Source organism: Chelonoidis abingdonii, chromosome 11, assembly GCF_003597395.2.
Source record: "Chelonoidis abingdonii isolate Lonesome George chromosome 11, CheloAbing_2.0, whole genome shotgun sequence".
Taxonomy (NCBI): domain Eukaryota; kingdom Metazoa; phylum Chordata; order Testudines; family Testudinidae; genus Chelonoidis; species Chelonoidis abingdonii.
The window spans coordinates 20,055,333-20,074,801 of record NC_133779.1 but is presented as its reverse complement, the minus strand read 5'-3'; the positions used below and the strand labels follow the sequence as shown (position 1 = coordinate 20,074,801).

The window sequence follows — 19,469 nt, the reverse complement described above, 5'->3', positions numbered from 1 at the left end:
GGGCCGGGTGAAGGGGCGGGGCCGGGTTAGGGTTATCGAGGCGGGGCCGGGTGAAGGGGCAGGGCCGGGTTAGCGTTATCAGGGTGGGGCCATGTAACGGGGCAGGGGCAGGTTAGGGTTATCAGGGCGGGGCTGGATGAAGGGGCAGGGCCGGGTTAGGGTTATCGGGGCAGGGCCGAGTAAAGGGGCAGGGCCGGGTTAACGTTATCAGGGCGAGGCCGGGTGAAGGGGCAGGGCAGGGTTAGGGTTATCAGGGCGGGGCCGGGTTAAGGTTATCTGGGCAGGGGAAAGGGGTGGGGGCAGATGAAGGGGCAGGGCTGGGTTAGGTTTATCAGGGCGGGGTAAGGGGCCGGGGCCGGGTTAGGCTTATCAGGGCGTGGTGGGGTAAGCGGGCGGGGCTGGGTAAGGGGGCGGGGCCGGTTAAAGGGGTTAGGGTCGGGTTAGGGTTTTCAGGGCTGGGTAAGGGGGCAGTGCCGGGTGAAGGGGGAGGGCCAGGTTAAGGGTATCAAGGTGGGGTGAAGGGGTGGGGCCAGATTAGGGTTAGCAGGGCGGGGCGGGTAAAGAGACGGGGCCAGGTTAAGGTTATCAGGATGGGGCAGGGTAAGGGGGCAGGGTCAGGTGAAGGGGTGGGGCCGAATTAAGGTTATCAGGTGAGGTGAAGGGGCGGGGCCAGATTATGGTTAGCACGAAGGGGCGGGTAAAAGGACGGGGCCAGGTTAAGGTTCTCAGGGCAGGGTGAAGGGCTGGGTTAGAGTTATCAGGACGGGGTAAGGGGATGGGGTCAGGTGAAGGGGCAGGGCCAAATTAAGGTTATCAGGGCGGGGTGAAGGGGCGGGGCCGGATTAAGGTTAGGCGTGGCATTATTAGCAGGGCGCAGAAGCCGCAGCATGGGGGGGCTGCGCCAGGCAGCTCTTGCGGTTAGCCCCTCCGTCCTCTGGCCGGGGGAGGCTGGTCCGTGGGCTCAGAGGAAGTAGTGTTTCCTCTGCTCACAAAGGCAGGAAGCCGGAGGCGCTGCAAGAGGGGGGCACTGGGGGGGCCTGTGGCTCTTCCAGGCTGGATGGGAAGTCAGGGGAGATTTGGCGAGGGAACTGCACCTCCCGCAGAGCCCCCAGGGCCCAGCCCTGCCCGCCAGGGGAGAGCTCCCCCTGCCCCCTCGCTGAGCCCCCGAGCCGGTGCCCCTCAGCACCCAGCCCTGCCCGCCAGGAGAGAGCGGCCCCCACTCCGCCGACAAGCACCCCCTGCCAAATACCTCTCCCCAGCGCCCCCCGGCCGGTGTCCCCCAGCACCCAGCCCTGACTCCTGGCAAATCTCAGTTCTGCTCCCCCAGCTCCAGACGCAGCTGGCTGCACAGGGGAAGGGCAGCTGCAGGATGGATGGGGATGGCGATGGGGATGGGGGGCTGCTCAGGGTGGGAGAAAGGCCTGATACAGGCTCCCTCCCCCGGGGCAGGCTCCAGGGACTGAGCGCGGCCCCCCAGCTCAATCCCCACCCGCAGCCAAGGTGCAGCAAGAAACTGGCCCTGGCCTCTGCTAGGGGAAAAGTGAGGTTCTGACCCACCAGCCCCACTCTGCTCCCAGAGCTGGGAGAGAAACCAGGAGTCCTGGCTCCCAGCTCCCCCTTCTCTGATCCCCCAGCCCCCACTCCCCTCCCAGAGCCACAGAGAACCCAGGAGTCCTGGCTCCCAGCCCCCCTGCTGTAATCACCAGCCCCCCACTCCCCTCCCAGAGCTGGGGAAAGAACCCAGGAGTCCTGTGCTGGGGAGAAGAATCCCCTGCTGGAAAACACTGCAGGAGCAGGGGGTTAAAGTCCAGCTTTATTGTCCCTGCTGGTTCCCAGCCCCGCCCCCCCTTCACAGTCCCTGAACTCCCCAACAACAGCACATCTGCTGCACGAGGTGGGGGGAATTGTTACAACAGTGAAAAAACAACCCTCTCCCCCAGGCCCAAGCATCGGCTAGTGAGGATCAGTGAGACTTTCTGGCACTTGGACACACACACACATGTATGGCACATCCCCTCCAGCAGGGACACGCCCGGGTTCCTCTCCTCCAGCAGCACCACGCACGTGGGGACACCCATGGGACAGCTCCTCCAGCAGGGATGGACAGACCGACATCATTCTTTCCTGGCTCCCAGGTCTCTGCTGCAAACCCACCGCAACACAATCTGGTTTTCGGCCGGGAACCCTACTGAGAACTGGTTCTAGAGTTGCCAACTAGCCCCAGTTCCAATTCAGTTGTTCAAAACACACAAGCAAGTGGCTGGACATGGTCCTGGTCAGCATTCAGTCTCGGGGTGACATTCCAGCACAGGCATTGCAGTGAGGTCTGATGGGGAAGTGTCCTGATTCAACTTCTGGAGCTGCAAGTTCTACACTCCAGCAGCGTAGCCTAACTGGCTCTAGAACCAAAAGATACCAGCAAGGCAGGTGACTGGGCTCTGGATCCTTGTTCTAGGGCCCCAGGTTCCAGACCTGCCACTGGAGATCACTCCACCCACTTCGAGATCTGCTGGTTCTAGACTCTGGCATGATTATTACTCTCGTGATGGCTCTAGAACCAATGGTCCAAACAAGATGGGCATTCTCTATCTTGGTTGTATAGCCAGGGAGGTTCCAAACCTGGCCCACATGTTTTTTAAAGGATAATGCTCAAGCAATAAGGTTCTAGATAGGGTGGATCACCAATCCTGGCTACAGGTCTCAGACCTGGCACTGGAGAATCCTGAACATGCTTCCAGGGCTGCAGGTTGTAGGTTCCACCATAGTAGATTGGTAGCTTTAGAACCAAAAGGTCTCAACAAGGCAGGTAAATGTTGGCCCTGGATCCTGGTTCCAGAATTGCTGTTCCAGACCTGGCACTGGCTAATGGGGATTCCTTCACCCACATCTAGAGCTGCAGGATCTAGATCGTGGAATGGTAGCTCAGGTCTTATAACTCTCACTGTTGCTTTAGATCAAAAGAAGGCAGTTAATATAAGTTCTCTGTCTTTGTTTTAGAGATGCATATTCCAGACCTGGTTCTGTAGATTCCTTAATCCACTCCTAGAACTGCAGGTTCTAGACTCCACCTTGGTAGTTTAACTCTTATTATGGCTCTAGAACTACTGGCTCAAACAAGGCAGACAATTGTTGGTTCCACATCCTGGTTCCAGAGCTTCAGGTTCCAGATCTGGCATATGGTTTTGAAATGGTAGTTCTAGTGCAATCAGATTCTAGGTGCAGCTGATCTCCCCCATTCTGGAGGCTCAGATTTCAGACGTGGCATTAGCAGTCAAGATTTCTTAATCTGCCTCTATAGCTGCACGTTCTATGCTCCAGCATGATCGTTTACTGGCTTAATATTCTCCTAATTGAACCTCTAGAACCAAATGTCCAAACAAGACAGTTGCAGGTTCACGTTCTGATGGTTCTACAATGGCTCTGGGGCACAGCTGAATTCTAGAGGTCCAGGTTCCAGACCTGGCATGGCATTCAAACGCCCATCTGTAGAACGAAGAGTTCTAGGCTCCAGCATGACCTCACTGGGTTTTATTTTCCTTGTAGTTCCGGAACCAAAAGTGCAAACAAGGAAGTTAATTGCGGCTTTTGGGTTCCTATTCCAGAGCTGCAGGTTCCAGACCTGGCTCCAGAGCACAGATCCCAGAAAAGGCAGGTCTAGATTCATCCCTGCAGGTTCTAGCGTCCTGCCAAGGCCTAGGTTAGCCACACATCCCCTGGTAACCCCACCGACGCCTAGATTAGCCATGAGGCTCATGGGGGATGGCAGAAGCTACGTGGGGTAACGCTGGAAGCTGCCATCCTCTTCCTCACATTCGGAGGGCGGTGGCGTGAAAAAGCAGCCTGGGGAGGATGTGGGCGTCTGGCCATGCCTGTCAGGGGCTCCGGGGGTCGCTGGCGATCCCTCGGCCAGCCCCAGTTTCCTCTCAAAGTCCAACAGCTGCCCCATGAAGTTGAAGTTGGGTGAAATGTCGGCCTTCTTGCGCTTGACCAGGTCATAGGCGTCATTGAGCGACAGGTTGAGGCGCTGCATGAGGTAGGCCACCGTCACCGTCACCGAGCGGCTCACACCCGCCAGGCAGTGAACAAGGATGCCGCAGTTCTGGGACACAGCCTCGTCTGGGGACGGGGAGAGACGGGGATGGAGAGGGTGAGAGCCGAGGCAGAGGGGGGTTACGGGGGCGCCGGCATTGTCGGCACCCTCTCTGGGAGGGGGGATGCTAAGGTACGGCCGTCGTTAGAAGCCCCTTGAAGTCAGAGAACTGCATAGACTAGCTCTGCGGGGTTCTCCAGTCCCTGGGGGAGGACAGGGGGAAGGGATGGATCACGGTCAGTGAGATGGAGAGGGGGCTCACGGGGTGGAATGGGAACTGAGGCAGTGGGGAGGAGCAAGGGGGATGGAACGGACCATGGGTCACTGGTCCATAGGGAGTCGGGGGACTGGAGATGGGAAGGACGGGGCAGGACAGTCCACAGTCAATGAGCCATGGGGGCAGTGGACGGGATGGACCACGGTCTCAGATCTGGGGGCAGGGGGAACAAGGAGAGGATGGATGGACCACAGCCAATGTGATGCAGACGGGGCTGATGGGATTGCAAGGAACCAAAGTCAATGAGTTGAGGGGAACATGGGGAAAGGTTGGGAGGGGGCAGAGAGGGTGCACTGGGGGTGGGGGTACAGGAGGTGGCAGTGTGGGGGCTTCGTGGGGCCAGCAGGGCTCCCAGGCACGAGGCAGCAGAGAGGCTGCATTGGGACTAGGGGTACAGGAGGGGGTGCTGTGGGGGACGCCGTGGGGCGCCGCACTCACCGATGAAGGCGATGGCCTCTGGGAAGAAGCGGGCCAGGTTCTGGCTCCAGTGGTCCGAGATGGGGATCTGCTTGTAGTGGAAGCCGCCCTGCTCCTCGAAGAGATTGGGCAGGTTGGGGGTGACGTTCAGGATGTAGCGGATGCCCAGCTGTGCCAGCGTCTCCATGTTGGCCGAGTCTCGGGCACTGCCCAGGTAGAGGTGAGGCAGGATCTGCACCGGGTAGGACGGGGGGCTGGCTGCCTCCGAGTCCACCCCTCTGCTGCTCAGGGGTCCCGAGTCCCCGTCCGACCCCAGGCTCAGCCCCCTCAGCCCCACCACTGGGGTCCCCGCAGAAGCGGGGGAGCTGCTGGCGCTGGGCACCTCCAGGCTGGTCTCGCAGTGATCTGGCCACTCAGACTGGAACTTGGAGAAGCCCCCTGTGGGCGGAGCAGGTCTGTTAGTATTAGTGATAGTCTAGCAGGGCCTGGGGCGCGGCCCTCACCCCAGCACTGCTCAGACCCTGCTCTCCCGACTGGGATCTGGGCCCCATCGCACTGGGGAAACTGAGGCATAGCCAGACCCTCCCCCCAGGCCGCTCTTGGGGCAGGGACAGTGCTGGGCCTTTGTTTCTGTGCTCTGCAGTGAGCATGGGCTGGGGGCAGCGAGGGGCGGCAGGGCACGGCTGCGGCACCGACCTTGGAGGTAATACGCCGTGCAGCCTTCCTCCCACAGCTTGCGCAGCAGCGTGGCCAGCACCGACTCCTCGCCGTCCCGGCCGGGGTGCGGCAGCGTGGCGGTGGCCTCGTCGTACAGCAGGACGGCACCTGGCGCGGGCGGGAGCAGCGCCCGCACCGACAGCTTCCCCTTGCGCAGCCGCCGCAGCAGCAGCCCTGGCAGGGCCACGCTCAGCGCCCGGGCCACGTGGCAGGAGTCGTAGCGCTCCCGACTGCGGCAATCCAGGATGTGCAGCCGGGCAGCCGGGGACGCCAGCTCCCCACAGAGCCACAGGGTGGATTTCCCCAGGGCTTCCATGGGGCTGGGAACGTGGCACAAGCCGATCCTGTCCCACGGCGCCACGGTTCTGCGTGGACACGGGCTGGCGAGGTGGCCGCCTGGGCTCAGGTCACTGCCCGCCTATCCGCCCCTGGAGGGGCTAGCCAGGGCCTGAAGGGCACGAGGCACCGTGGATGTCCCCATCGCTGCCCTCTGTGCGCGTGCGGATGGCCCAGCAGCAAAAGAGGGTGAGGCCAGGGCAGATCTCAACCTCCGGAGTGAGGGCAGCGCGGGGTCACGGCTCCAGCCCCTGGCGGCTTCGCACGGAGGTGTCCCCTGATCCCGGGAGCAGCTTCCTCTCCAGTAGCCACTGCCTGGCTGGGCTGCAGAGCCTGGGGTGGGCAGAGAAAGGCCTGAGCCTGGGATAGAGCCAGGGCACAGGGGGCATCTGGGTGGTGAGGGAGACGAGGCCTAGCCACCACTCGGGGCTCCACGCAGACCTGCCAGGGAGAGCAGATGGGAGTCAGCGAGCCGCAGTGGGGGGGGGGAGAGCAGGCGATCCTAGCACCATGCCGGCCCCCTGCATCCTGCCCCAGAGCCATGACACATCCCCTGGGAGCACAGGCCGTGGGGCGGAAGTGACTGCTGACGCCCCTCACTCCCGACTCGCAGCCCCTGCCCGCCCAGCCCTGTCCCCACCCCCCCAGCTCTGCCAATGCCCCTCATTCCCTCCCTGCAGCCCCTGCTAGCCCAGCCCTGGTCCCCCCCCAGCCCTGCCGGTGCCCCTCGCTCCCGACCCACAGCCCTCTGCCCTGGCTCCGGGCTGCAGCTGGCTCGCTGCGCAGAGGATGTGGAGGGCGTGGGGGGAGGGGAGGGGAGCAGCTCAGCTGGCGTCCATGGGCCAGGCCCGGTGAAGGGCCCAGCTGAGGGTCTGGCTGGCTGCCAAGCGCTGATGTCAGCGTTAATTTGGCACCAGTATAAATAATTGATACCAACAGGAACCACAGACGTCCTCCGCCAGAGCATCCCCCTGGGACCCTGCCTGGGCTGGGGGTCAGGATGCCTGGGTTCTCTCCCAGCTCTGCGAGGGTAGTGGGGCCTGGGGGTTTAGAACGTAGGGGGGAGGGCTGGGGGTCAGGACACCTGGGTTCTATCCCCAGCTCTGCCCCCATGCTGCTGTATGACCTTTGATAAGTCACCATCTGTGCCTCAGTTTCCCCTATCACTTCTTTGTCTGTCCATGGCAGGCCACGCACAGATATGAGCAGCGTGCCCTGGTGGGTAGAGCCCGAGACTCAGGACTCCAAGCTTGTATTCCCTGCTTTGCCACTGCCCTCTGGGGTGAAAGTGTGCAATTCGCATCACCGCTCTGTGCCTCGGTTTCCCCACCGGTGAGGATGATGCTGAGCCCCTTGATACAGCGCTCCAGGAGCAGCTGCTGAAATGCGCTGGACTGGAGCGAGTCACCGTGCAGGATCCCAGGGGACAACGACTGTAGTGCTCAAAGGGGATAGCGCACACAGGCCGAAGAGGGGCTGAGCGGGCAGGATGGCTCTACCTCCATGCTCTGCCAGCACCTCTGGCCTCAACTGCACTGGCTTCTGCTCAGTAGCACCCTGTGAGGTGAGCACAAGCAATGCTCACTACAGGTGGGGAAACTGAGGCACAGAGCAGGAAAGGGATTTGCTCACCTTTGCTCTATTCCTCAATCTGTCATCAGGAGTCCTGGCTCCCAGCCCCCCCTGCTCTGCCCCACCAGCCCCCACTCCCCTCCTGGAGCTGGGAGAGAACCCAGGAGTCCTGGCTCCCAGCCCCCCCGCTCTGCCCCACCAGACCCCACTCCCCTCCCACAGCCGGGGAGAGAACCCAGGAGTCCGGGCTCACTCACCACAATGACCCCAGCCCCAGCCCCCACTCCCCTCCCACAGCCGGGGAGAGAACCCAGGAGTCCGGGCTCACTCACCACAATGACCCCAGCCCCTCTCCGTCTGGATCCCGCGCACCGCACCGCACCGCACCGCACCGCACCGCTCACCCTGCCCGCTGCCCGCGGAGCCCCTGGCCCCCGCCCGAGGCCCCGCCCGGCTCCCTGCGCTGGGCTGGGGCTGGGCGGGCGGGCCAGATGCGCACGGTCCCCGCCGGCTCCACGTGCGGCCTGTGTACAGCCCGGGCCAGCCATCCCCCGCCCGATTGGTGGGAAGGGCCTGAGTGGGCGGGGCTTGACAAACGAGGGCGGAGCCAGGACGCCCTGGTTCTCTCCCAGTTCTGGGGGGACTGGGGCCGGTGTTAGAGCAGAGGGACTGGGAGCCAGGACTCCTGGGTCTCTCCCCAGCTCTGAGAGGGGAGTGGGCCTGGTGGTTAGAGCAGGGGGCTGGAGCCCAGACTCCTGGGTTCCTCCCATTTCTGGAGGGGAGTGGCGGGTGGTGGTTAGACGCAGGGGGCTGGGAGCCAGGACTCTGGATTCTCTCCCGGCGCTGAGGGAAGGGAGGTCTGGTGGGTGAAGAGCAGGGGGGCCGGAGCTCAGGACTCCTGGGTTCTCTCCTCCAATCGGGGGGGATGTCTGGGTTGTCTGCTCCGCCGTGTGGTAACAGGAGCTGATTCGAGAAGGGAGCAAGCGGGTCACGGACCCTGGGATCTGTTTACCTCTCTGTGCCTTTGGAGCAGGCCAAAATACCCACGGCCCTGTGTGTGAACTCAGTTTCCCTGCTGCGTGGCTCTGTCAGGACCGGCTCGCGCGAGTACGGGTGCTGGCGCCGCCGCAAGGCTGTGGACGCAGAGCTTACAGGGCCGCGGGAGACAAGAAGCCCCAGAATAGTGGAGCACATCTCACCCTCCTCACACAACACAGCCTCCGATTGCCGTGCAACAAGGACAGAAACCACAAGAGCCGAGTGGGAGGGGGCCTGGAAAAGTCCGGGCCAGGGACGATCAAACTTGCCTGGGACGGCTGACCACCTCATCGCCAGGTGTTGAAATTACTCCAGGCATAGGGAGGTACAAACAGGTGGAAACTGAGTCAACAGGCATGCGCCATGTTCTCACTCCCCGGAAGGTGAGTCAGGTAATGCATCAGGACGGCCTGATGCTCACTCCCTGTCTGGCAACCAAAATCAGAGCACCCTCTCTGCAGCTGAGGGAACCCAGGAGTCCTGCCCGCCAGGCCCCCGGCTCAAGTGCTGGGTTAGTCACGCCGGAGCGGGCGGATGGTGGCATCTGAAGCCCAGTGACAATCCCAGAGACGCGCTGGAACTCAGGGCGACTCAGTGGCAAACCAAACGCAGCCGGCATGGGCGCCCCCAGGACACGCGGCTCACATCCGCCCCCCAGCACCCTCACACACAGCGTCCGCCCACTCTAACCCGCCACCTGAACCCCACATGCCCTACCTGGGGCCTGGAGAGAACCAGGAGTCCTGCTCCCAGCGCCCTCCACACCAGAGCCCCATTCCCTTCAGAGCCAGGGAGAGAACCCAGGAGTCCTGGCTCCCAGCCCCAATGCCTGACCCAACCACCCCCACTACACTCCCGAGCTGGGGAGAGAACCCAGGAGTCCTGGCTCCAACCCCCCCGCGCTCTGAACCGCACACAAGCCCCACTCCACTCAGCGGAAGACCAGGAAGAGAACCCAGGATCCTGGCTCCAGCCCCTGCTCTCACCCACACAAGACGCTCACGTCCCTCCCAGAGCCTGGGAGAGACCAGGAGTCCCTGGCTCCCTGCCTCAACCCACCAGACCTCACTACCCTAGAGCAGAGCCTGGGAGAGAACCGGAGTCCTGGCTCCCAGCGCCCTCTCTCACCGCACCAGACCTCACTGCCCTCCAGAGTCCTGGCTCCCAGCCCCCTACCCGACCCTATTCAAGCCATAACTTTCTCTACAGCGCTGCCACCCCCCTCCCAGCTCCTGCTGAGATAATCTTCAGAGCTGGGGGAGGGGAGGCATGCCAGCAGTGGGGGCGGGGGGAAGGATGAACACTGCCCCCTTCCTGCCCACAACATGCTGGCTGGCTGGGAGGGCAACCAGCCCCACAGGGTCCCGCTAGGGAGGGAGCAGGACGAAGACGTTTGGCAGCTGAGCCGCAGACAGACTTTCCACGTCCAGGGGCCATGACTCCTGCAGTGCTGGGGGGAGGGGGGGGGAGCTGTCCCCTCTGGGGGGCGCCAGCTCCCATCCGGTCTCAGTGTGGCAGGGGGGTCGGGAATGGGAAACGGGGCCTTTCTCTTCTAGGGGGCCCTGGCTTTGATCTGGCTCCTGGGCGGGACCAGCAGGGAATGGGGCCTGGGGCCTCTCCCCTTGCGCCAGTCCTTAACCACGAGCCTGGACCAGAGCGAGGCCGGCCCTGGAGACGGGCTCCCGGGCTAGATGGGCCTCGCGCCAGCCTGCCCGTTGCTCCGTTCCTGCAGGCAGAGCCTGGGGTTCTTCCTGTTTCTCCTGCTGCTCTAAATTTAGAGCAAAAGCAGAGCGGGTCCATGTGCCATCAGCTTCCCACGCAGCCCCGCAGCCGCAGGGCGCGGCAGGAGGAGATGCCTGGGGGCTGAGGCAGCCCCAGAGCCGGGGCCATGCAGTGACAGGCCAGAGGGCGCTGGGATGAGAAGTGACACCTCTGCAAGATCAGAGGGAAGGGAAAGGAGGATCAGTAGGAGCCTGAGAACGATCACATGGGGCCCCGATCTTGGCGGGGGTCTGGGCGGCGCCGGCACCGGGGCCCCCAATCTTGGCTGGACTGTAGGCGGCACCAGCACTGGGGGCCCGGATCTTGTCTGGGGTCTGGCCGGCACCGGGGCCCCAGATCTTGGCTGGGGTGTGGGCAGCACCGGCACTGGGGGCCCGGATCTTGTCTGGGGTCTGGGCGGCACCAGGTCCCCAGATCTCGGCTGGGGTGAAGGCAGCACCGGCACTGGGGGCCCGGATCTTGTCCGGGGTCTGGGGGGCACCAGGGCCCCCGATCTCGGCTGGGGTGTGGGCGGCACTGGCACTGGGGGCCCGGATCTTGTCCGGGGTCTGGGGGGAACCAGGGCCCCCAATCTTGGCCGGGGTCTGGGCGGCGCCGGCACCAGGGCTCCCAATCTCGGCCGGGGTCTGGGCGGCGCCGGCACCGGGGCCCCCGATCTTGGCCGGGGTCTGGGCGGCGCTGGCACCACGCACACGCCTGCTGTCATAGTGTGTCCTGCTTGGCTGATGGATGCTGGGTCGTAGCGAGCTGGAAATGACGCGGCACCAAGGGGCCATTATAAATAGACAGCGATCGATACCTCGCAGACCAGGCCTCGTGCAGGAGGAACCCGCTCCCATTTTCCTGCAGCCTCTGCCCGCCTCAGAGAGCCCTGCCTGGACGGCCAGAGATCAGGGCCCCGTGGCCCCCGAGGCCCCAACCGAGATCAGGGCCTGTCGCCCCGGGTGCCTCCCAAGCCTCAGCTGAGATCAGGCCCCATTGCCCCCCAAGCCCCAGCCAAGATCAGGCCCTGTTGTCCCCCACGCTCCGACTGAGATCAGGCCCCATCACCCAGGGCGCACTCCAGTCCCCGGCCGAGATCAGGGCCCTGTTGCCCCCCAGGCGCCAACCGAGATTAACCTGGCTTTTGCTGCCAGCAGCTGAAATGGAGAAACTGAGGCACACTGCTCTGTGGCTGTGGCTAAGCACCCAGCTTAAACTGGGGAGTAGAACTGGGGAAACCGAGGCACAGCTGCATGCTAGAGGTGACTGTATGCACCACTTAGCATCTTTCCTGCCCGTAACCCCTCATTTCTCAAAGACCTGTTGCTCTCAGACCTGGGCCTAGGTCCCGCGGTGGATCTGTGACACCGGAGTTCTGGGGCAGCTTCTTGGATCTGGCGGATTCGGGGTCGGTCCTGGTGCAGGAACCCAGCTGAGGGATCCACTTGTTCTCTGTGCTGCTCGCTCCCCCCACCCCCAGCCGCCTGTGAATGGAAACCATGGCAACAGCAAGCGGGTGAGGATGAACAGAGTCATCTTCCAGAGCCTAGCCTGGTTCGGGGCTGTGGGACTGTTGATTCGGGGGGTAGGTATTAACACCCCCACCAGTCCTGCCGGTGCCCCTCACTCCTGACCCGCAGCCTCTGCCAGCCCAGCCCTGCCCCACCCCAGCTCTGCTGGTGTCCCTCACTCCCGACCCGCAGCCCCTGCCAGCCCAGCACTGACCCCCTGCAGCCGTGCCGGTGCCCCTCACTCCTGTCCCTGCCCCTGCCCCTGCCCTCCAAGGCTTTCCCTTCTCTCTAGGCCCCCACCAACCCCTGCAACTCCTCCCCCTGCTCTCTGGCCCCCTCCTCCACCCTCTAACCCCTCCCCCTGCCCTCTGGGCTCCTCCCCCAAACCCTCTAACTCCTCCCCCTGCTCTCTGGGCTCCTCCCCCAACCCTCTAACTCCTCCCCCTGCTCTCTGGGCTCCTCCAACCCCTCCAACTTCTCCCCCTGCTCTCTGGGCCCCTCCTCCACCCTCTAACCCCTCCCCCTGCACTCTGTTCCCCCCCCAACTCTCTAACTCCTTCCCCTGCTCTCTGGGCCCCTCCCCCACCGTCTAACTCCTCCCCCTGCTCCTGGGTTGCTCCCCCAACCCCTCCAACTCCTCCCCCTGCTCTCTGGGCCCCTCCCCCAACCCTCTAACTCCTCCCCCTGCTCTCTGGGCCCCGCCTGCACCTTTCTAACCCCTCCCCACTGTCTCACAGCCCCACCTCTCCCCTCTGCTCCGCCTCTCGTTCTAGCCGCTCCTCATGCGATTGGCCAGTGCCGCCTCGCGCCTCGCCTCGAGGTTGGCCAATTCTCCCTTCCCTCCCAGCGCACGAGGCGGCGTCGTGTGATTGGCCGCCGCTCAGGCCTCAGGGCCAATCAGAGGAAGGCGCGAAGCCGCGCGGGGAGCAAGAGAGCCGCCACACTCCGCCTCCTGCAGTTGGCCAGCCAGCCTCTGCCTCTAGCCAATCAGAGGCGAGAAAAGGCACCGCTCTCACGCAGGACCCCAGGGTGAGCTGACCTTGGCGGGTGCCTGTCTCGAAGTGGGCGCGGACGGAAGGGAGAAGCCCACGGCTCCCCCGCATTGCGGAGAACGGGGAGTCCAGTCACCAGCCCCGCGAGATCGGGCTGCGCGAGTTGTTATCAGGCACTTTGAGTAGACACCTATATCCGGACGGGAAGGACCCCGCAACCCGGAAGTGGGGGCCTCCCTGTCGTACAGAGCCGGCTACACCCGGGCCCCGGCGCCGCGGGGCCTAGCGGTGGCTGGGCCCTCAGGCTGGTTCATGGGGACGGCTCAAGCCAGCGAGGGCTCCTGATTGGGTGAGGGGCACAGGTCACGTGGCCCCAGGGCGGCGGGAGGAAGTGACGCGGTGGGCACGAAAGGGTCAAGGGCCACACGTGAGGTCATCAAAGTATGCGGTGACGTCACTGTGTTGTGTCACATGATGCCGTTGTGAGGTGTATGATGTCATCTCACTGCAGAGTGATGTCACAGAAGGGCAGGAGGTCACACCTCACGACTGTTGTCATGGTGACAGTGCACAGCTGGTGATGTCATGGCACTGGGGTGATGATGTCTTGCTGGGTGATGTCATCGAGTGAGGTCACCAACGCACCCGATGTCACACAGGGTCGCGGCAGTGCTGGGTGATGTCATCGAGTGAGGTCACCAACGCACCCGATGTCACACAGGGTCGCGGCAGTGCTGGGTGATGTCATACCAAACGCGGTCATGGCAGCAGGTGGTGGCGCTGGGGGAGTGACTCGCTGGTCTCTCTGCACAGGCAGTGGCGGGGGCCATGGAGCCCAACTGGGCGGCGAGCGACCAGATTGGGCCGGGAGCCGCTGAGACCAAGATTCATTTCAAGGTCACCCGGTTCATCATGGAGGCAGGTAAAAGCTTGGGGGCTGCCGTGCTGGGGAAGAGAGGAGGGTGGGGCAGTGGGATACAGGGACGACCGTGCTGCCGGGGGGACAGTGCCTGCTGGGGGATGGGAGGCCCTGCCAAATGGGCAGAATGGGAGGGACAAGGGGCAGCTGACTAGTGTGGGGCATAGACGAGGTGGCCAGTCAATTGGGGGATGCCTAAGGGGAAGCCAACACCATGTCAGTTGGGAAAGGGGTGGGTGGCATGTCGGCTGGGGCGGCTGTTTCCTCCCTCACAGTGACACCCCCCTCTCACCCAGGGGTGAAGCTGGGCCTGCGATCCATCCCTGTGGCCACGGCCTGCACCATCTACCACAGTTTCTTCACGGCCACGGTGGCCCCGGGGCCCTACGACCCCTACCTGGTGGCCATGGCTGCACTGTACCTGGCCGGGAAGGTGGAGGAGCAGCACCTACGCACCCGGGACATCATCAACGTCAGCCACCGGTAACCCCAGCCTGCCTCCGGCCGGGGGTCTGCACCCCACGTCCTAGAGAGTAAAGCTGGGGGCTGGGAGCCAGGACTCCTGGGTTCTCTCCCCAGTCCTGGGAAGGGTGGGAGTCTGATGGCTGGGAGCCAGGATTCCTGGGTTCTCTCCTTGGCTCTGGAAGGGGAGCTGGGTCTGGTGGGTTAGAACGGGGGGGCTGGGAGCCAGGACTCCTGGGTTCTCTCCCCGCTCTAGGAGGGGAGTCGCGTCTGCAGGGCTAGAGTAGGAAGAGTGGGAGCCAGAATTCCTGTCTCCCCAGTCCCAGCCCCCGCTAACCTCCCCCTCCCCAGGTACTTACACCCCCAGAGCGACCCCCTGGAACTCGACTCCCATTTCTGGGAGCTGCGGGACAGCATCGTCCAGTGCGAGCTGCTCATGCTGCGGGTGCTTGGCTTCCACGTCTCCTTCCGGCACCCCCACAAGGTGGGTCCTTAGGACGGGCCTGGGGGCGCAGCGGAGGGACACAGGGGATTTGCCCTGAACCTGCCGTTCTGCCCTGCAAGGAAAGGACTGGCAATGGAGGCTAGGATGCCTGGGTTCTATGGGGAAGGAGGGTCTGGTGGGTTGGAGCTGGGGGCTAAGAGCCAGGACTCCTGGTCCCCCCTCATCCCATCATCCCCCCATCTCTCCCTGCAGTACCTGCTCCATTACCTGCTCTCCCTGAGGCAGTGGATGAACCGGCACAGCTGGGAGCGGACCCCTGTCTCGGCGGCAGCCTGGGCACTGCTCCGGGACAGCTACCACGGTGGGCTGTGTGTGCGCTACCCCCCTCAGCACGTGGCGGTGGCCGTGCTGTACCTCGCTCTGCACTGCTATGGGGTGGAGGTGCCTGCCCATGCACAGGCCCAGAGACCCTGGTGGCAGGTAAGAGAGGCAGGGACTTAGCCCGCACCTTGGGGTCCTTCTCCTGGGGAAACTGAGGCACAGAGGGGGAAAGTGGCTGGCTCAGGGTAACGGAAAACCAGTGGCGGAGCCTGGGACGGAACCCAGGTGTCCTGCCTCCCAGTCCCCCCTTCTCTGATGCTCTAAAACAGCTTTGCCCTAGCCAGCCAGTCCCCGCCCTGGGGCTGGGTGGGAGCCAGCGCCCCCAGAGGGGACAGGCCCCTGCCCTATTTCCTGCCCCCCTGAGCCAGCCAGTCCCCGCCCTGGGGCTGGGTGGGAGCTAGTGCCCCCCAAAGGGGACAGGCCCCTGCCCCATTCCCCGCCCCCCTGAGCCAGCCAGTCCCCGTCCTGGGGCTGGGTGGGAGCTAGTGCCCCCCAGAGGGGAGAGGCCCCTGCCCCATTCCCCACCCCCCTGAGCCAGCCAGTCCCCGCCTTGGGGCTGGGTGGGAGCCAGCATCCCCCAGAAGGGACAGGCCCCTGCCCCATTCCCCGCCCTCCTGAGCCAGCTAGTCCCTGCCCTGGGCCTGAGTGGAAGCCGGCGCCCCCCAGAGGAGACAGGCCCCATGCCCCACTGCAGAGCTCCCCAGCGGTTTATAGGATCTCAGGGTTGGAGGGGACCTCAGGAGATATCTAGTGCAGTGTCTCAGACTTTTCTACTGGTGTCCCCGGTCACACAGCAACCTCTGACTGCGACCCCCCACCAATAAATTAAAAATACTTCTAAATATATTTAACACCATTATAAATGGTGGAGGCAAAGCAGGGTTTGAGGTGGACGCTGACAGCTCGCAACCCCCCATGTAATAGCCTTGCAACCCCCTGAGGGGTCCCGACCCCAAGTTTGAGACCCCCTGAACTAGTCCAATCCCCAGCTAAATCAGGCTGCGGTCCCTGCGCCGCTGCTCCCCTCTCCTTTCCTCCTCTCCAGGTGTTCAGTGAAGATCTCAGCCAGACTCAGATTGACCAGATCGTATTGGACCTGATCCAGATTTACACATTGGATGCGGAAATCTCCTAATGGGGTCCAGACAGCGACCCAGTGCTGGGGAGGGCACAGGCCCCACTCCCATCCCCCCCGATCCAACCAGTCCCTGCCCTGGGGCTGGATGGGCACCAGTGCCCCTAGAGGGGAAAGACTCCAGGCCCCATTCCCGCCCCCGTAAGCCAGCCAGTCTCCGCCCTGGAGCCAGATCGGAGCTGGCGCCCCCTAGAGGGGACAGGCCCCATGTCCCATTCCCCAGCCCCCAAGCCAGCCACTCCTTGCCCTGGGCCAGATGGGAGCTGGCACCCCCTAGAGGGGATAGGCCCCGGGCCCCATTCCCACCCCCATAAGCCAGGCACTCTCCGCCCTGGGGCCAGATTGGAGCCGGTGCCCCTAGAGGGGACAGGCCCCATGTCCCATTCCCCAGCCCCCAAGCCAGCCAGTCCTTGTCCTGGGGCCAGATTGGAGCCAGTGCCCCTAGAGGGGACAGGCCCCTGCCCCATTCCCAGCCCCCCATGAGCCAGCCAGTCCCTGCCCTGGGGCCCGATTGGAGCCGGCGCCCCCAGAGGGTAAAGACTCCAGGCCCCATTCCCTGCCCCTTTCCCAGCTGTGAAAGCAGAATGCTGGTTGCAGTCTGGGCGTCCTGTCCCACAGCCATTCCCCTTGCTGCCTGTGCTTCTCCCGTGGGCCGGCTGCGCCTCGAGAAGGCCATCGGCCCTGGGCACCGTGCCAGCTCAGAGCCACAAGGCGGGGCGCTGCAGCTGCTGGGCCGCAAGCTCCAAAGTGCCACATAATGCGCCGTGGGACCCGACTGGCCGATTCCGTGTGGACCTGGGGCTCCTCTTTGCCCCTGCTCTGGCGAGTAAAGCTGTGCCTGGGAACCAGCTGTGATCGGGTTGTTCTTCAGGCTTTGCCCCGGGATTGGGCCTGGCACCCATTTTGCTTGCTGATGCCTGGGCCCGTGGAGCAGTGCTGGGTCGCAAAGGGGGCGTCGGTATAATCACAGCCGGGTCCCCACATGTGTACCCGACTCTGCATGAGTTTGCAGAGAGCCTGCATCACCCTCGTCTTACGGCCCCCCCCGCAGGAGGAGAAAGGTGTTTGGGAGGGTTATTTTAGTAATTTTTAATAATATGAACAAACTTGATCGAGCCATTCAGTTGGGTTATATGCTTTGATCCGGAAATGGCCATGGTCGGGGGTGGTCACAATTTCAGTCCGAAAGCCACCCCCACACTGGGGAATGGGGGGGCACCCATAGAAACCTTCAATTGATTTTTGTTCCTTAAAAAAACCAAAACCAGTCTGTGTGTGTCCCCGGCTGGAGGAAGGGAAGAAACCAGACCGGCTCCCCCACGTGGGCGTGGTTAGACCCAGCGAGGTTTTCACGGCTGAAAAGTGAGCGGGGAGTGGTGGGGGTTTAACGCTTGGTTTGTTTTAAATATAGATCTGTATATTCACACCCCCCCCCATGTATCAATAGATCTACAATATTGAATGTGAACAAGCTGGCTGGCCGGCGGTGAGATTTCCTGCATTCGGCCCCCGGGGAGGCGAGGGGCTGGGCTGGAGGGGGTTCCCCTTAGCCAGAAGGCATGGCTTTGGAGAGCGCTGGCGCTGGTGGTGGGACGCAGGCTTAGGTGTGGAAACAGGAAAGGGGCCTCACAGGAAATATGGGACCCCCCCCACTCCTGCCTCCCACAGGGGGCTTTTGAGGATTGTGGCAGAAGGGGAAATTGAGGCAGCAGCAGATACTTGCCCTACCAGAGCCAAGGTTAGAACCCAGGCATCCTGGCTCCCAAGCCCCCCTACTCTAACCACTAGACCCCCTTCCCTCCCAGAGCTAGGGAGAGAACCCAGGAGTCCTGGCTTCCAGCCCCACCCTGCTCTAACCACCAGCCCTCACTCCCCTCCCAGAGCCGGGGAGAGAACCCAGGAGTCCTGGGTCCCAGCACCCTCCCCCCCACTCTAACCACCAGACCCCACTCCTTTCCCAAAGTGGGGGAGAGAACCCAGGAATCCGGGCTCTCAGCCTCAGGTGGGGGAGCTGAAGGTCTGTAGGTAACACCTGAGGGCCAGCCCTAGCTGGTGAGAATGGGGCAGCTCCATCCACCCCCAAGGGCAGTTGAGGGGCTGCTCCTCTGCCACCCCAAATCTTCATGGGGACTGGGAGGTCCCCCGAAGAGACCGGGGGCACAGAGGGCAGGGTGGGGCCTGGGTGCCGGGCAGTGTCGCCGGAGGGGTGTTGGGAACCAGAACAGATGCCCCTCCCCTTCTGCAGCACATGGGCCCCCTCCCACACTGTAGCGTCTCCTCCCCAGCAGCACTTGGGGGGTGGGCGGGGGCTGCCGTTCACCCTGTATCTGCGCAGCACCTGGCCTGACGGGCGACACAGCACACCGGGGGCCCTGCTCGTGGTTGAGGAGCCGGGCAGGGTCCAGTAGGACAGGCCCTGCTCTCCGCTGCTGCAGCCCGTCCCCCAACCCTCCCGCCATGTTTTCACGTCTAGGCTCTAGTTACACAGCGGCTCCAGCGCCCGATGACTTTAAAAACCAACCAAAGAAACCAAAACGCACAATCCCCCCAGCGCTTGGGCTGACAGTTGCCCTGGGGGGGGTGCTGGGTGGCAGGGGGGGAGTAGCATGTGGGGCTGGCATGCGACGGGCAGTCCTGTAAGACAGTCAGTAGGTCTCATATATATATTGAGGCTATAGATCGGTAACTGGGCCCTCGCCCTGCCCGCAGCGGGTCCTTCCCGGCTGGCGCTGGCCCCCCAAGGAGTCTGCCTGGGCTGACGGGCCCTGGGGCGGCGGCGCGTGGGGCTAGGGCTCCCCAGAGAAACGGGGGTGGCTCCCAGCCCCAGCTCTGTGTGCAGGCAGTTCCTGCTCCGCCAAGCCGAAGGAGCCCGGGCCGCCCTGCCCCGTGGCGTTAGAGGGACGTTTCCATGCTGTGCAGCAGGCTGGCGGAGGTAGCAGACTTGGCGCCCTCGTCGGTGGCGTTGTTGTTCGTGTTGGGGGTGGGCGGGGGGCGGCAGGCGGCCTCGCTCTCCTCCACGTCGGTGTCGTCGATCAGGGGGATGTTGTGGGTGTAGTCGTTCAGCAGGAACTCCGGGGGGGCCATGAAGTTGTGGATCGAGGTCTTGGAGTCCGGCTTCTCCAGGCCCTCGTAGAGCGAGCTACGGAACGCTCTCACCACGCGGATCTGGGGCACCGGGGGGCAAAGGGGGGAAGAAGGGTGAGTTCTCGGTGCCAACCCAGGCAGCGCACTCAGGGGCAGCCTGTGGGAACGTGGCTACTGTTGCTGCAGACGAGAACCCAGGAGTCCTGGCTCCCAGCCCCCCCGCTCTAACCCACCAGCCCCCACTCCCCTCCCGGAGCTGGGCAGAGAACCCAGGAGTCCTGGCTCCCAGCCCCCCCGCTCTAACCCACCAGCCCCCACTCCCCTCCCGG

At 63.6% G+C, this 19,469-nt stretch overlaps 3 protein-coding genes and 1 long non-coding RNA gene across 5 annotated transcripts in view; 2 read left to right on the top strand and 2 right to left on the bottom strand.

Moving 5' to 3' along the window:
- The window catches only part of LOC142047515 (uncharacterized), a 329,291-nt gene that overhangs the window by 112,742 nt on the left and 197,080 nt on the right, over positions 1–19,469 (top strand). The gene's annotated exons all lie outside the window — the stretch shown is intronic.
- DUSP9 (dual specificity phosphatase 9) lies at positions 1,796–11,791 on the bottom strand. Its single transcript, XM_075070799.1, has 4 exons — positions 11,547–11,791; positions 5,481–6,278; positions 4,806–5,222; positions 1,796–4,116 (listed from the first exon to the last, which is right to left on the bottom strand). Exons 2-4 carry the CDS (start codon positions 5,815–5,817, stop codon positions 3,770–3,772), a joined length of 1,101 nt encoding a protein of 366 aa, XP_074926900.1. The 5' UTR covers positions 5,818–6,278; positions 11,547–11,791; the 3' UTR covers positions 1,796–3,769.
- Positions 12,933–17,967, top strand: CCNQ (cyclin Q). Of its 2 annotated transcripts, none has more exons than XM_032795135.2 (6): positions 12,933–13,063; positions 13,528–13,636; positions 13,930–14,116; positions 14,447–14,579; positions 14,793–15,020; positions 15,967–17,967. In XM_032795135.2, the coding sequence occupies exons 2-6, from the start codon at positions 13,543–13,545 to the stop codon at positions 16,054–16,056; spliced, it is 732 nt and encodes a 243-aa protein (XP_032651026.1). In that variant the 5' UTR covers positions 12,933–13,063; positions 13,528–13,542; the 3' UTR covers positions 16,057–17,967. The 2 variants fall into 2 exon arrangements, with proteins under 2 accessions (XP_032651026.1, XP_074926904.1); XM_075070803.1 differs by lacking the exon at positions 12,933–13,063 and adding an exon at positions 13,122–13,141.
- Positions 18,949–19,469, bottom strand: part of LOC116833533 (plasma membrane calcium-transporting ATPase 3-like) — a 51,557-nt gene continuing 51,036 nt past the window's right edge. Inside the window, exon 23 of the mRNA XM_075070606.1 lies at positions 18,949–19,221. Within this exon, the coding sequence (XP_074926707.1) occupies positions 18,949–19,221 (273 nt within the window). The remainder of the gene's footprint in view (positions 19,222–19,469) is intronic.